Below are 17,036 nucleotides of genomic sequence, written 5' to 3' on the forward strand. Positions count from 1 at the left end.
TGCTGTTGCTCCATGACATTCTGATTGGTGACACAATCTGGGCTGCCCCCTCTTTCTCCTCCTTTTCATGCTGCCTCCCTGGTACCAGCAGCTGGGACACGCTGCAGACAACTGCACCAAGGCAGGGAGGGAGAGAGCAGAGCTTCCAGGAGGTGACAGCAGCTTCATGTCATCTGTGGGGTTAAGCTTTTGGTGCAAAGCTTCACTGACTTAGCAACATATGAGTGTGTTTGTGAGTTTACAGATTGACTCCAGTGCTCCAGCAGACCATCTTCCACTTCTGCTGCTTCTCTGGAAATAGTTCAAGTCAATGTGTTGTGCACATAATCAGTACTGGCTTTCCCAGCCTCCAGAAATCATAATAGAAAGACAGACAAAACCTAGGAGTGTCACTGAACCTACATGGGGAGGGATTTTTCTGGCCTGAAGTGACAGGAGTTGAGGGAGACCATGTTTCTGACTGAGTTTTCCATACATGCATTTTGTTTATGGTCTGTGTGTGCAAAATATGTCAGAAAGAAAAAGCTCTCAGGGGAGTTAAGAATCTGTCCAGCATGTGGCAAATCCCCAGCATGACCCAGCCCTCTTCATCTGTCCAGCTGCCATGCCAGGGGCCTTTCTCCACAAGGCATTTCTGCAGCAGGAGTCAACTGAGGTAAAAAGAGGTATTTAAGCACCAGCAGCTCTCACAAACAGAGGCTCCAAAGTATCCTCAAACAGCCCACTGGTGTTGAAAACCAATCTGGTGCTCAGGGTGAAGGGGAGGGACACCTTAAGCCCTGTGGGTTTGAGTGACTTTGTGGCTTGCAGTGCCTTGCTGGAGCTGGTGGCAGGGCCTTTCTTTCTCTTCCTTTTTTTTTCTTTTTTGTCTGACAGTCCTGCATGTCACCATGGAGTCCAGCCCCCTTTCACAGGGGGAGGGATGTTAGAATAAATACACATTTCAACACGCCTTCAGCTCACCTCACAGCCCCAATAACAACAGCGCAATATTTTAAACTGCTTTTGCAAGTCTCCTTTCTACAGGGCAGTTGAAAGGATATAAAAGCATTTTAACAATTTTTATAGATCATCTCTGGAGCGCTATTGTGATGTGGGAGAAGGGGAGTTTTGTTGCCATTTGCCCATGGACAGCTGCCAAGCTCACCTGTCTCCACCGAGCCAGCAAGGGCCGTATCACATCTCTCTGGAAACTCCTGGGCCAGCTCTGGATGGCTTCTCACTTTACTCATCTGAAAAACACGTTGTTGCTCCCTTTAACCCTTTCTCAGCGCTTGCCTGGGGGTGTTGCTCAAAACAGGCACCTTCTGTTTGGGCTTAGGGGAAAGTGAGAGCTGTGAGGTGGATTTGGAGAAACCCGAAACCAGGACCCTGCTGTGGAAAAAACCTTCACCCACGTGAAAATTCCTCTAACCCTGCAAGTCATTCTACTGACTTCTGGCCAAGTGTCCACAGCTCTTCTTTTGCCACTCCCTGAACAGAGTTATCCAGCCTCCAAACCTCTAAAAACTTCCAATTTGACAAGGTGCTGACTACATCCTCCTATGGGCCACTTAATTTTGCAGGGTCCTGCTTCTAACCTCAAAAATTATCATGAAAACCCTCCTGTGTATGGTTGGCACAGGAGAGCTTTGCAGTTTTGTTTGCTGGCGTTCAGGAAATATTTCCTGATCCTCATGTGGAAGGTGTGACAGAACTGTAGTGTAATCTACTCCACTGTGTAAGGATTTCTCAGTTTCCATCCCTACAAATGAATATTCTCCACCCTCCTCCTGTCCTGGAAAGAAGAGTGCATAAAATTATTCCTCATCACATTCTTTCACTGAGTTGGCAAAATAGAGTGAAATACAGTGAGTTTAAATGATATGGAATATGCAGGCATGGCTTATCTAAGATAAAGCGTGCAGATAAAAATCAACAAAGCCTCACAAAAGAAAGCCCCAAAAGAGCTTTCATCTGCCTGATCCCATTTCCCTGCCTACACTTCTTTCTACCCTATTGCAATACATTAGTTCTGCTTTAGTTTCTGCTCTGCAGCAACATTTCTGCTTAAGAAAGATTCTGTTGAGTCATTACCAGCATCAGCCAAACAGGCTTTTCAAGAATGGAGGAGAAAATAAAGGCTGTGGTTTTTAAATTAATTCCATGCTGCTTAACCCTTAAACCACTAGTGACTTCCAGACTCTCAGCCAAGTCAATGCTGAGCAGAATTTGGGGCTGTTGTGCCTGAGACAGAGCAATGTCAGTGCTTTTGTCAGTAATTGATTGCTCAGGCAGTGCTGGCCATGGACCTGGAAGGCAGAAATTGTAGCGAAGGTCTCTGCTGTCCAACCCACATCCCAAACACTCCCTTCTTGCTTGTAAACAAGCCTCAGATAACTCAGATCCACACCTAAACAGAGGCAGGGAGAAGGGCTTTTCTACCAGAAACCAGCAGTTGTAAATATAGGAATGAAAGAGAGACCAGCACGTCTCTCCCTCTGTGACGTAGCAGAGATTCTCTACTCCTTCTTCCCCCAGCAGGTTGTATTTAGGAGAGAATAGTGGTTGCCAAAAAGATAGAGCTTGAATAAGCTCCTGGTACCTTGAGGTTTGAGGGGCCCCCAGGGGAGCCAACACTTGGAGTGAGAAGAGACAGAAGAGGCGAAAGCGGATAAGGTGATTTTCCTTGCCTGGGCTTTCAAAGCAATCTCAGCCTGCTAAGCTTTCAGTCCACGCTGCCAATGACCATTTCCAAAGTTATCTTTGCTCAGAAAAAGGCTGGAATCCTGAATTCTCTCTCTCATTCTCTCTGCCTCCCTTTTTAATGAAAGCTCGGTTTAGATCTGATATCACTCTAAAAGGTTTGCTATCAAAGTTTATTAGACCCACTGGGACAGATCACAGTTTGCAGAGGCTCATGGTTTCACGGCAGATAACTGTAAAGTGAACCACTCAATGTTCTTCAAAATGCTCGTTTTTCTTGGGCTCATCTATAACACAAAGCTGCACTGTGTTCAAGCATCATTAGAAGGGATCCCAGCTGAGTACATGATGCTGGCCATAGTTCTGCCTTTGGAGCAAAGTCAAGCAGCCCCCAGCCTGTCCCACTAAGTGATGCTGAGGTGGGTGAGAGCCATTTGCAGTGAAGGCAAGCCCTACCAGCACAAGGGGATAATGCCTGCTACCTGCTCCTAAAAAAAAGATCCCAACTTTAAAATACTAGGAAGCACAAGTGCAGCTTCCCTTTACAAATCCATATTTTTCCTTTCCCTGCTTAATGATAATAATAATAACAACAACAATAATTAAGAAAGGCTCCTCTACCTAGGGACCACAGCTGAGAAATTTCAGCTATAAAGCAAAGAAATGAGAGAAGGAATTAGCATGTCTTCCTATTGAATGGTTGTTCTTTTTTTTTTTTTTTTTTTTTTTTTTTTTTTTTCCTTGGTAATGAAGTCATTGGTGTTATTATGTGGTTTTTAGTAGTCTGTCCTCCTAAAAATGCATGGGAATAAACACCTTATCTGGTAGGATCTCTGACTGTAACATGTATCACTGAGACATCTATTTACAGTGTGAAGGGAGGGGAGGCTGTTTCATTTCCCAGGACAGTAATGGAAAGCATGATGTCCTACAACCAAGGGTGGTGAAGCTGGGAGAGGTACTGGGAAAAAAACATTCACAATAAACCAAAGAGTGAAAGAGAGTTTCAGGGCAGATATTTGCAGGATGCATCATCATCATCAACCCTGGGAAAAGGCAGAGAGACAAAATGGTTGAATTGAGTCCTTGGGTCAGCAATGAACGCCCTGTCCTTCTGCTGCCATTTTCCCTGAGACTTTGCAGTGTCATCTGGTCTAGAGCAGCAGGCTGGACAAAACTCTGGATGGTTCTCAGATGCTGATGCTCCCTGCCAGGCTTTTTCCTTGCTTTTGGCCTCGGAATGCCAGAAACATTTGCAACCATCTGATGGCTCTTCTGCTCTCTGATTCCTTCACAGGTTGTGCAGATGGACCAGAAGCTGGATGACATCCTGAGCACGCTCCAGGCTCAGCTGGGGGATCAGGCACAGATGCCAGGGCCAGCCACCCCACCTGCCAGACATCCACAGAGAACCCCAGAGTCCCCCCCAGTGAACCAGAAAATGTGAAATCCAGTGCCCAGCCACGCATGACCCACTCGCTCTTTTACATCCTGGTGTTCCTCAGTCTTGGTGTCTTCAGCTGTGTCGTGGGTGAATTGAAATATTCAGCAGTAATAGATTAATGAAGGGAAGAAAAAAAAAAGAAAAAAAAATATAGAGAGAAGAAATAACAAGAAGCCAGCCACGACCTTTGGAAAGCACATAAGTTTTGCACCTGTTTTATTTTAGCCATCGTTAGCTAAACTGTGCCAGCCCTGCTCCCATCCCCCCAGCCCCGTTGGGGCTGAGCACACAGGGCACGCTGTCGAGGGAAGCATCCCAGCCAGGGTTAGGATGACCCATTTGTGGGCACGGAAGGGGAAAAGAACTGTTCTTTTTTGGCATTTAATCACTAAGTTTAATGCTCACAGCATGCCCGAAAGGGGGAAAGGAGCCAGCATTTGAACATGAAACAAATGGAAATCAGTGAACAGGAAAATTAAACAGCATGTTTTGACTTCTACCAAGCAGCGAGGATCATAAGAAGGGCAGATTTATATGCTAGTGCGAATGACAAAGTAAAGACAACAGGCTACTGATTAAAAATATGGAAGTGTACACAGGCTGGTTGACATATGAAAGGCTGAAGCAGAGGCTTCAGCTAATTAAAGCAAAGGGTTGCCAGTGAGATGAGATGCATGTTGGAACAGACAGGCAGGAGAGATAGGATCTGCGTAGGCTTACTTTACCAGAACACTGTAATAGTTATCAGCTACGCTGATGACTGTTATGCAAAATATTCTCAAGCCTTTACCTTCATTCAGCAGCGGTTTGTTGACTCCAGTTGCCTTAATTTTAACATAAAAAACCTGTATGGTAATTGGCTGTGAACTATTTGTGAAGCTGGGTTCAAGCCACCGAGTAGCAGGGTGCTGCAGGAGGGCTGCAGCTGTGATTGAGAGTGGCAGGGCTCCTTAAAGAAAACAGAAATGCGCGCACTGTTGATGAAAGTTAATCGCTGTTTAAATAAACTGCTGTATATAATTTTAAACGCTGGATTTATTTTTTGCCTCGTAATCTGGCTGTAAATCGAGTGCACATGCTGGATGATGTGCTGTTGTTGAGGAACACATCTGGTGCAGGTAGCTGGGCTCACAAGCTGCAGATGGAAATGCAGGTTGAGATGCAGATTTAAATGCAGATTGAGGTACAGGCTGAGCTCTGGGTGGGAGCCCAGGATAAGAGGGTGCACTGCTGACCTTTGGGATGACAAAAGGCACCCAGCCAGGTGAATGGACATGAGACACAGCTGCAGCAGTGACCTTTTGGACAACAAGGGAGATGAAAACAAGTGATGCCAGTGAGGTGGATGGACACGGAGATGGGGACAGGAGCCAAAGACTCGGGAGGAAGAGCGAGATTGGCCATGGGGAGACTGTGATGGGATAAAATCCCAGGGTTTCCTTTGCTGGGGTTCCTCCTTGGAGGCACCAGCTGGGGCTGTGTCTGTGTTACTGCCCCAGGAATAAATGGCTTTATAGGATGAGACATCTGGGGCTCTGCCAGCTCTGCCTGGCAAAGCTGGTGTGAGGTGAGTGGGGTGTGTGGGGAGCCAGGTGGGGACCCATCAGTCACTGGAGCCAAGGAAGGGCCTTCAGTCCCAGAAAGGCTCTGACCTTGGGAGTGCCCCTGCCAGAGAATCCCGGGAATGGTCTGACTGGGGAGTTTCCTCAACACTGCCACTGTGAAATAGATCTTACCTGGCACTTCAGAAAAGGGACAATACACCACTGTTGCTAAAGACCTAAATAACAAACCAAGCTAAAATAGGTGCAGTGTTACTTACTCCAGTCTTTTTAATATATTTGCATAACCAACGATTTGAATGAGCAGAAGACTGCAGAGCAAAGACCTGATTCCTGGGAAATCCCAAATATATTCTATTCCCACTCATATCCATGAAAGGCAAGCCTGCATTGCATTTAAAAGCAACCTGAAAGACTGGTCCCTTAATAAGCATTTATTTGGACAAATGAGTGGTCCATTTCAATGTAATCAAATTAGTTTCTAACTATTTACCTGTCCCTTTAAAACTCTTTCCCAGGTTTGTGTGTCTGGGAATTCAAGCTTGGAAAGAGCACAATGAGACTGATTCCAATCTTTAGATTGCAGGCGCGTCTTAGACAGCATATTAATGATGTGTGAGAGGCTATTAAAAAAAAAGAAGAAGAAAAAAAGAAACAATGTGGTTTTAATTAAATCAGCTGACAAGCCGCCGTTCCATCTTGTCTGATTACTACAGAGTTACTGAACATGACCAAATACAGCCTGTAACATGGGAAAAACAGTAAATAATCATTGCCAGAGCATTGAGTTGCTCCTGGCTTCCAGAGCTTCTCCAATGGTCCTTCATAAAACCTCCCTGACTCTGGCCAGCCAGAGCTAAATGAGCAACTGGACACCAAACTAGGGTTAACACCTAATTTGTGTAACGCCAGCCACAGGTAAAAGAAAATAAATCTGCCTGGAGATCCCTTTGCCACAGAGGTTCTTAAGAAGAGCAGGGCAGCTTTCAGCAGAAGAGCTCAGGGACAGCTGTGGGCAGCACAAGGTGTCACTTCCCTCTGCAACACTGCAGATATTTGTGTGAGGGATATCCTGATCACTTGGTGGACCAAGTAATGCAACAGTGTTTTACTTATTATTCAGCCTCGACAGAAGTGTTCAGGCACTATATATATAGCAACACCTACTACTCTGAAGTGCCTGGAAAATCCAGCTAAATAGAATACAAGTGGTCACAGCTATGGTGAGTGTCAGAAGGGATGAGTGGGTGGGAGGAAAAGATAAAGAGGCACGCAGGGGTCCCTCCAGAAAAACAGAATGTGTGCCAGAGTGTCTGTTTGCATGATGTGTGTGTGCACATGTGTCTTTTTTAAACTCAAGCCAGGGTTTCCCCAGCAAGTCTTGAGTGAGGCCAGAGCCTGAACCCCTCACAGGTTTTAAAATCCAGCAGTGCTGGCCACATATTCACCTTACAGAGGGCACTGTGGACACCACAGTGTGGCAGGACCTGTGACCACTGTGACCTGTGACACTCCCCATCGTTAGAACAGAGAGATGAGGGTATGGCTTGAGCAAATTGCAAGGAGGAAGGAAGAAGCTTGGTGGGAGACACCCATTTTCACACCATATGAAGAGATTAATGGCAAAAAAAAAAAAATATATATATATATATATATATATATATTCAAGCAACATAGATAAGCCATGCTTAAGAAAATCTCCACACCCACAGCTAAGACAGAAGTTGCCACCCAGCAAAATCTTTCTGATTGCCCAAGGGGAAAAGTACACAGAATTAGCACTGATGTGATCATGTCATGGCACTTCCTGACCCTTCTTCTAAGCAAAGACTGGTTTGGTACAGGTATACAAACTGTATATTAATCGTTTGCATTTGGCCTTGTTGAACTTGATGTGGTTCTCATGTGCCCACTTCTCAGGCCTGTCCAGATCCCTCTGGTTGGCATCCCATCCCTCAAGCCCCTCCATGCCTACCTCAGCTTGCTGTCACCTGCAAACCTGCTGAGGGGACACTCCATCCCACAGGCTGGGGCACTGAGGAAGATATTAAATAGTGTTTTTCCCAGTACAGACCCTTGAGACAACACCACTCATTGCTGGTTTCCATTTTGACATGGATCTGTAAACTGAAACTCTTTGGATGCAACCATCCAGACAACTCCTCGTCCATCTAATTTTCCATCCAGACAACTCCTTGTCCATCTAACTTTGCATCCACACCTCTCCAGTTCTGAACTAACAATGTCATGGGAGAGTCTGTCAAAGGCCCTAAAGAAGTCCAGGTAGTTGATCTCAGTTGTCACTGTTGTAGAAGGTAATTAGATTAGTCAGACATGACTGCACTTGCTGAAGTCATGTTCAGGTTCATTAATCTCCTCCTTGTCTTCTATACAATTCAACAGGACTTCTAGAAAGATCTGTCCCATGATCTTACTGGGCACTAAGGTGAGGGTGACAGTCCCAGGGTCCTGCTTGTTCCCCCTTGTAAAAAAACATGTGTTACCATGCGTTCCCCCTTGGCAGTGGCTCTAACACAAGTCAAAATTACAGAAAGCATTCCCAGGGAACTCCATATGTGGTTTTTTCTACATTTGTACTGACACTGGTTCACTGGTGTTCACCTTACTCATTTCTGCTGGGTGGGAGTGCAGAGCAGGAAGCACTCAGCAAGGTCACTCCTACAGCACCTCCTCTCACACCAATGGATCAGTGACAGTGCCATGAATGGACATGAAGTTGTCAGCACTGTGCAGCCATGTCTGCAGGGGTCCCACATTGCCTTTGGACTCAGAACAGGGGGCACAGCCCAGGCAGTCAAGGTCTCCCAGGATCAGCAGGGGCAGCTGTCAGGAGTGCAGTTTACCAGTGCATCAAAAGACAAAAGTGCAGGAAGATCAAGTAAAGATGAGATACCTTTTTTTTTCCAAAAGATCACATGTTTTTTTCTACCGGATCCAGTTTCACTGTGGAAGATACATGGTGTTCTCCCTTACCAGAGACATCGACACCAGCCCAAACAAGATTTTCCACATTCCTTCTAATAATGCATGGCATCCTGAAGTCTGCTGTCTGCCTGTGATGATGCAAGATGCTCAGAAGTCATTACAACAAAGCCCGAGGGGATTATTTTCTCATTTCCATAATTACACAGTCAGTAATAATATCACAAACCAATCTTATCTCAAAACGTGCACTCAGATCTTTAATGGTGATATTTCTTAAGTGATGTGTGGGATTAAAGTCCTGTGTATGATCAGACAGTGAGGGAGATAAAAGTTCAACTTCCATCAGCTGGGGGCTTTCATTCCTGAGAAAAGGTTACTGTGCCCTCAGAACAGATGATATGGGTGACAGATCACAAATCTGCTGCCTCATCTGGAACACTCTCTTCATCTCTGGAGGGTAAAAAGTGAGAAAAGACTCTCCGGACACAGCTGCCCATTTCAGAGTGAGCATGTCCAGCAGCCCTGGATGTTTTCCACCCAACTCCCTTCATGAGGTATCACCAGAAGAACCTGTGCTGGAAGTCCCTCCAACCTCTGTAGGACCAGGACAGCTACATTGCCAGCTCAGTAGCTATGGTGAATGAGCAGGGTTCTTTTGGTGCCTCTTTTCTCAGTAGCTCAAGCAGTTTTCTCTTCTCACTGACATTTCCAACCTGAGCCCTGAAGGGTCTGGACTGACAATCCATTTAGGATGTGCTGTATCTCATGCAGCCCTAAACAGCAGAGCCCATTCAGCACTCTTTTGAACAATCTAAAAAAGAAAACCATGGTTTAGGGAGTAAAATGCCACCAGGTAAACAATCCCAAACATCAAAACTGCATTATTCAGTATTCTGAAGGAGTACATGCTAGAATCATTGTAATGGCCAAGGAAAAGCCTGGTGAAGGGCCCAGGGTAGATTTTTCTCAGATATCATTTCTAGCTGCAGCACAGCCCAGCCAGCAGAACTAGATAGGATGGTATTGTGCTACCTCCATGGTAGGAAAAGGTTTGAGTCCCCCTCAACCAGCCTGAAGAACAACCTCTTTTCTCATTTAAAGCAATCTCTGCTCTTAGTCAAAAGACACTCCAAGGTAGCTGGAAATATTAGACACCAAAGGAGAGGAAAAAAAAAAAAAAAAAAAAAAAAAAAAAAAAAAAAAAAAGCGCCTAGTTAACTAATGGTCATTATCCCTTTTCCCACATCCTTTTCTAACCTCCAGAGGATCCTGAGCTCTGGACTGGATTCATGTTGCTCCCTGCAGCTCCCTCCCTGTCATCCAGCAAGCAGTGCCTGTCAGACAGGAAAGAAACAGCAAAGAGCATCCTCCCTACAAGGAGCTGTTTTGCCAAAACATTTACTACCTTGTGTTCAGCCTTCATTGTGTGTTACAGTGGCTCCCAAATGACTCTGTAAAAGTACAATGTCTCTGCTTAGATTCCTGGCTGAACACACGTTCCTCTCAGGGCTTGGATTTGGCACACGTGGGTTTGTGAACAGAATTTTAACTCATCTTCATTATGTTGTTTGATCTCCCCCTGGGGTGGGTGGAACTGCGTGCAAGGGACTGACCTGACATAAGCAGTGAGGGGAAGGGAATTTTTGAACTCCGTGATTAATGCAACTGCTGTATCTTGTCTGGCCAATCAGACAGGCAAAGGTTGTTCTTTGTTTAACCAAAGAATCATAATTTTCGACAACAATGCCTTGAAGCGTTTGCCTGAGACTCACCTCAGCCTTAGAGGGGAAAATTCACATTTCAAAAATACCTGTCGAGCATTACTTATACTCAGCTAAAACACAGCTTTTCTTCTTTACTGCTGTGTACCCTGGGTTGTCACATCCCTTGTTAGCACCCTGGTCACCAAGAGCCCTCAAGCAGCCAGTGTTGGTGGTGGAGGGGCTGGGGTTTATATCACCACTGAGAGGGGGAAGGGGGACCACTTGTGCACAGTTACTGTGGCAGAAGAACAATTGCCTGTTTCAGTGTCCTCATTCCCTTTGTTTTCTTTGCTGAGAATTTTCCCCTTTCTGAAACACTAAACAGCTCCTTTCTTCCAACCTAAACAAATGATCCTGCCAGCTACTGATTTTTCCCTCCTTTCTATTTCTAACGGTTGGTACTGTAAGTACAAGTTTCCATTTGTTTGATAGAGGGTCAGGAGGCCAAGAAGAGCGAGGGACAGCTCCTGTTACACATCAAGGCTGTGCCAAACTCTTCAGTTTGGCTACACCATGAGTGTCATCACTCTTGGCCTCCACCAACCCCACTGGCCAATTCCCAGCGAGCTGCTGCTGCTGCTTTGGCTGGAGACAGGCAGAGTGCAGTAAGAGAGCAACAGAGTGAGTATCCTCAGAGCCATGTGTGTCCCTTTTACTGAGCTGCTGCATTCTCCTCACTGTGTTGTTGAGTTATTCCCCACACCATAGCCCAGTTAAGGCAGTCCTCCAGATAAGGAAGGCTATTGCCTTAGGAAAGCTGGCAATAAACTTCAGCCTTGACCCAGAGCTAGTCCAGAGGGCTGCAGCTGACAGGCTGCAGTCATTCCTTCCCATGGAAGAGCATCAGGGGAAAGAGGGAATATTTCTGCAGACCCAGGCCACTGAGGGGTTTTGTACTTGTTGGGTTCGTGCTCAAAGCAGGTGAAATACAATGCAGACAGGAACCTACTGGAGCCATGGACTTACACCATGCATGAATTTGGCCTGAGCTCTCTTCCCACATGCCTGAATAAGCAGTTGGTAGGTTTTAAAAAGCCCCTGGTTTTGCTAACCTTATTGGAGCTCTGAATTGGAATAAAAATTTCCCAGTGACCTTCAAACCCATATATTACATGGCAGACAGTAGTTTTAATTCCATGGAAAACCTGAGTTTGGACATAAATAGAGGCAGGCATCACAGAGGTGCCCAGTGACTGTGATCCATTTTGTGAATGGCACTACTTTGAGTGGGTTCTCAGATCCCTAAGCTTCCCTCTGAGTTTAATGTATGAATGAAACCAAAGAAAAAAAAAAAAAAAAAAAAAGGCAACTGCAGCAGAATCTGCACATTCTGCCTGACTTGGATCAATGTCCGACAAAGTTGCTGCATGTTCAGTGCTCAATTAAAATGGTAAGTTATTGAAAATATGTCAGTAATTATCAGGTGGGGGAAAACTCCCAGATTATTTGGGCCTTGCCCATGCACCCATTTTGCAAAAACAACATCATTTTCACTGGCAACGTTTTGCATGAGGCTGAAAATTAAGGTGACAGTGAAAGTGTTGAGTAAGCATAAAGCCAGCTTATCCCTTCAAGCATGAACAGCTGAAGGAGTGGTTTGTGGCAAGGAATCACCTATGACAACCATGCTCTTTCATGTTCTGGGATGGAGCTGCTCTGTGTGCTCCCCCATCCACTCAACCTTTTTTTGGGTGAAATCATGTCTTTGGCCTTCAACAGGCAGCTCTGTTTGAAGTGACTGCTGTGGAGAACCTGGATCCATGGGCAGGCGGAAATAAAGAGCAGGCTGAGCTTGCACAGCTCCTTCTGGCTGCTCCTGGCATAAGCTGGAGTGAGGGATGACTGCTCTGTGTTAGGAGAGGAGATGTCCACAGGGTGATGAGGCCAGCACAGAACACAGTGTCACTGAGAGAGACTCAGTCCCACAGGACTAAATCCAGGCTCAAGCTGTTCCTATTCCCTGCAGGAAAGAAAAGCTTAAAACAAAAGGAGTATAAAAGTAGCTGAAAACTTGGCAAAATGCATACAAAAGAGTCAGGGAAATTGGATGAATAAAATGCTCCCCCCCCCCCACCACCCCCAGGTGCCAGCAGTTAAACATTGGAAAGGCTGGAGCACTCAAATGGCTTTGCTTTCATAAAGTGCCTTTTTTTTTTTCTTTTTTTTTTTTCCCCAGACTTTTTTGGTTCTGTTTTTCTTCTTTATCTCTCCCCAGCAGTGGCTGACAGATGACCTTTAAAGCCCCGGAGAGCCGCCCCAGCAGGTGATTTACTAACAGCTGTGCCAGTCAGCAAACTGCAGGGGCAGAGGTCGGGGCTGCCCCAGCCAGTTCAGGGTGGGATTTAATTAAGGAAAGATGCATTGCACTTTTTATTGATTTGTGTGCATGCACACACGGGCTTTTTCTTCTTTTTCCTCTTTCTTTTTTTTTTTTATGTTTGTGTCCCTGCTCCATGCACCTGGACATTTTATCCTGGCTGTGTCAGCCTTGCTGCCTCACCCCCCAAGGACATGGCTCCCTGAAATCCCATCTCACATTTCCAGAGAGGCTGGGGACAGCTGGGGAGGAGGCAAGTGGAGGGGAACCCAGCAACTGACAGCACATAGTGTCCCTGCTTTTCCCTTGGTATTCATGGGGTGCTGGAAGGGTATTTGAGGGATGCTGGTTTTCCTTTCCCTCTCTCCTTGTGCTAAAACTCTGCCATTCTTCTATCTTCCAGATGATCCATTGGGAGAGGGAGAAGAAAGGCATTAAAAAGACAAATTTTTCCTTTTCATCTAGGATGGAAGGCTTTTCCACTAAAGGTAGTGGGCATTTTTGGAGCAGCAACATGCACAGTAAAAAGGCAGAATAAAATTCTGTGACTCTATAATCACACACCAGTGTAGATCATTATTTTCACTCATGCACCTAATCACCTTTTTTTTTTGCTAACTCAGACTTTTACTATTACTATTATTCTGCTGTTATTTTAATCAATTTTTTTAAATATATAATATTCACATATAAACAAACTTCCATTCAACTTGTGTGTGAGTTTAAAAAGTGCAGTGATCGTCATGCCTGGCTGAGGCCACGGCTTGGAGAAAAGCTTCAGATTTGCTGTCAAGTCCTTCAATGATGGACAATCTGCTGTTCTAGTGGTGACATTAATCCTTCACTAAATAAATAAGATTTTGTGACCAAGTCTTTCCAAAGGCATTTTTCAGTCACTGAGTCTTACAGGGAGGAGTCAGATAAACTAAGAGTAAATCATCTTGTTTTTTCTGAGAAGTCACTGCCCTCACAGATGTTTCTACCAAATCACTTTGCAGTCTTCCCTTGAGTAAAACACATGATGTTTCTTCTGATGACTCCCAACATAGGCTTTGGATCCCTTGGTGAGCTTTTTTCTGAGCCCTTTCCAATTTTCCCAGCTCTCTTCTTGGCCCTGTTGGTCTCTTTCCAAGGCATGGTGGTTGCCATTGGCCTGGAAGTCTCTATGACAGGTGAGGTTTCTATTGACCAAGATGCTCTGAGCACAGCTGCCAAATTTCCCTTTAAAATGTTCCCTACAGCTCACCAGCCTGGGCTCAGGTACCCAGATGTGACACATCCAAGCCTTGGTTGGGTTCACATGGCTTCTGAAAAGGCAAGAAGGGGCAGCCACCTGTTCCAAAGACAAAGGAGGTTTCAGAGTAGTTGAAGATCTGAGGGATCCCCTTTCCCTCTGGTTTCTACCCTTATGGTTTCACACCCATGCACTGGCAGCAGCCATTGTCCGTAGGTCAGAATTCTACAGCCCGAACTTGAGGCAAACTCTTTCCAAAAATGGATGTTTTTGGTGTAGCAGACTGGCCTGGAATGTCTAGATCTAAACTAATTACACATCCGTCACAGACTTCCCGTCATCCCGCTAAAAACTGGGATGCCTGTGCTCAGCTGAGCCTTTCAACACCACCACCAAGGCATCTGCACGTCCAGTTCCCTTTAAAATGCAGGGGAAATAAATACCCAGCATCACTATGTGGCTTTGAAAAATCCCCCTGCAATCTCCAACCCTCGCTTCCCATCTGTAAAACAGGAATAACAGCAATTCCTACCCCATATCTTCTTTATCAGTCTTGTCTATGCAGACCACAAATTCGAGGAGACATGAACTGGCTGCTACTAAATATAGGTACAATGTCTAGCACAGTTTTTATTAGAGCCCCTAGGCACTACAGCTCCATAAATATCCATGTTGACTTTTTCCAGATTAAGAACACATCAATGAGAGCTTTGCTCAAGTAAGAACTGCAGGATCTGGCACTGGTGCTCTTAAACCCTAATAGGAATGAGAGAGTCTGAAGCCTCTTCCAGGCTCATTCACTGGTATCAATGCTTTTAATACCAAGTCAGCTGTTGTGACATAAAGGGTATGTTTCTCTTGGTGCTGTTTCTTGGAACTGAAGAGCCCTCCTGAAGTTTTAATTTTCTTTACTGAAAAGCCCTGCTATGGTAAATCATCAACTCACCAAATTTATAGGAGGCACAGCACTTAGTATGTCACGTCTCTGAGCCCAGCCTACTGATTCACTTACTTATGCTTTTGTTCTTTTGCTTTGTAGTTCTCTTGATTTCAGCAACTGTCTATCATTTTCATGTGGCTTGCTGGCTAGAATGCCCCCTACTATTCCAGTAATCATTGCCCTGCTAGAGTGTTTATTACTGACTGAATGGCTGCACAGACTGGTAAAATGACCTGAGCTGTATGAATTTTCCCTCAAGTCTCTGGGGCCTCACAATTCTTGAAAGAATGTAAAGGAAGAAAAAAAAAAAAAAAAAAAAAGAAAAAAAAAAAAAAAAAAAAAAAAAAAAAAAAAAAAAAAAAAAAAAAAAAAAGAAAAAATGAGCTTAGTTATGGGGAAGGGTCAAAGTCAAGTTTCTGTGCAATAGCAGATTTCTTCAGTGCCTTCAGTGTCCCTGACACTGAGCACTCACCACATCACCTTCAATACTCAGGGAGCAGCTGTGAACTTGCCATGAGATGAGAACCAAGCCAGGTAACCTTGGGCAGCCCACTGTGCCTCGGTGTATCAGGAGACTGCTGCTCCAATCCTATATGCTCCTCTCTACAAAACATTCCCCCTGGATGGCAGCCCAGCACACTGGGGACTGCCTGGGTGTTTGGGGCGTATTTGAGTTGAGGTTTGTGGTAGGTGCACTGTAGAAAACAAAACAAAACAAAACAAACACAAACAAACCACACATACACATACAAAAAACCAGTGACCAATACAAGATAATACACAGACGTGTAAATAACCGTGGGTAGGTTTCCAAAACACAGACTCTGTCTAACTTTTATCAGTGGTTTGTTTCCCTTCTGGCTGAGATTCTCAAAAGTGGGTGCCTAAAATTAGTCTCTCCTGGGTGAAAGCTTCAAAAGCATCTTAATAACACAGGAATCTAAGTGCCTCCTATAGCACTTCTTAAAGGCTCTGGAAAACCTCAGCCCTCCATCCACATCTTTAGTGATATGATTTTTAAATGCCCAGAGCTCACAGGAGCTGCTGTGGCAGCCCAGGGTGAGGATTCCTCCAAGGAAAAGTGGGGCATCCATCACACTTTGTCTGCTGGCCTGATCCTGCTCAAAGAATCACACCTAATATGGATTCTCGCGTCCAACACGACTCTGAACTTAAACCAGTTTTTAAAGCCTGGAATCAGTTTCTGTGCCATGGATCCCACACCAGAGTGTTTGCAGTTATGAATCAGACCACAAATGCTGTTGTTTTGGGGAAGATTTCACAGCACTGTTATTCCCATATCCACAGCTCATCATTGCTGTCAGATGTGCTAGCTCTAGGCCATAGGGGGTATAAAGGACACCAAATAAACAAGCACAATTTCTTCTCTCATGCAAATTTTATTACAGTTGTATGGGGGACTGTAAAAGATTTCTGTGTTTAGCTGCTTGGTATGGAAAGGGGATTTTTTTTTTCCACAGTATTAAAACAAAAACAAAGAAAACAAAGACCAAATTTCACCCTGAAAGAAAGGCCAAAGGACTCCTGGCACAGCTATTTCAGAGTAAGCTGTTCCACACTCCTAATTCTGCAAGCGCTCCCCATGGAAAATATGGAACAAAAAGCAGTTTTTCCTTCTAGGAGAGTTTCAGTTTCTAAGCAGGCCAGCATGAGCAACAGAAATCAATCAACAAAGGAACACCAAGGTCTTTTCTGTGTAACTCTGGGTGTGTGTGTGCAGGATCCTGATCTCTGGCATCTCATGGCACCCAGGGGAGCATCCCATCATGGAATACACACTTCAAAAACAGAGGGGCAGCCTTTGCCATTCCTAGCTGTCTCTCTCACAAGGACAGAGAGACACAGCTCAAGGAAACTCAGGCCAAAAACTGGAAGGGACCAGCACAGCCCCAGAATCCCTTGGCAGATGCCAAAGGAGGAGTGTCTTCAGAAGCCTTTCTCAACCATGTTCCCAAATCACTGCTGATCATGGGAAGGGAAACTCTGCTGCTGACCAAGAAATCAAAGAGAACCAGTAAAAAACAGCCAGGGCAAGCCTTAAGTCAGTGCAAAACCTCTTTGTTACAGCTAGGGAACTTAGCCTTGCTCTTGTTTCCATATGGGTCACCTAGAGGTTATGGCTTC

At 45.1% G+C, this 17,036-nt stretch overlaps 1 protein-coding gene across 1 annotated transcript in view; it reads left to right on the forward strand.

Annotated features, from left to right (window-relative positions):
• The window catches only part of LOC310908498 (potassium voltage-gated channel subfamily KQT member 1-like), a 410,512-nt gene extending 405,506 nt beyond the window's left edge, over positions 1–5,006 (forward strand). Inside the window, exon 17 of the mRNA XM_083859598.1 lies at positions 3,983–5,006. Within this exon, the coding sequence (XP_083715724.1) occupies positions 3,983–4,132 (150 nt within the window). The 3' untranslated portion in view covers positions 4,133–5,006. The remainder of the gene's footprint in view (positions 1–3,982) is intronic.
• Positions 5,007–17,036: the final 12,030 nt, after the last annotated feature.

This window comes from Zosterops lateralis (genome assembly GCF_965231275.1).
Source record: "Zosterops lateralis genome assembly, chromosome: 4".
In the NCBI taxonomy this organism is placed as follows: Eukaryota; Metazoa; Chordata; class Aves; order Passeriformes; family Zosteropidae; genus Zosterops; species Zosterops lateralis.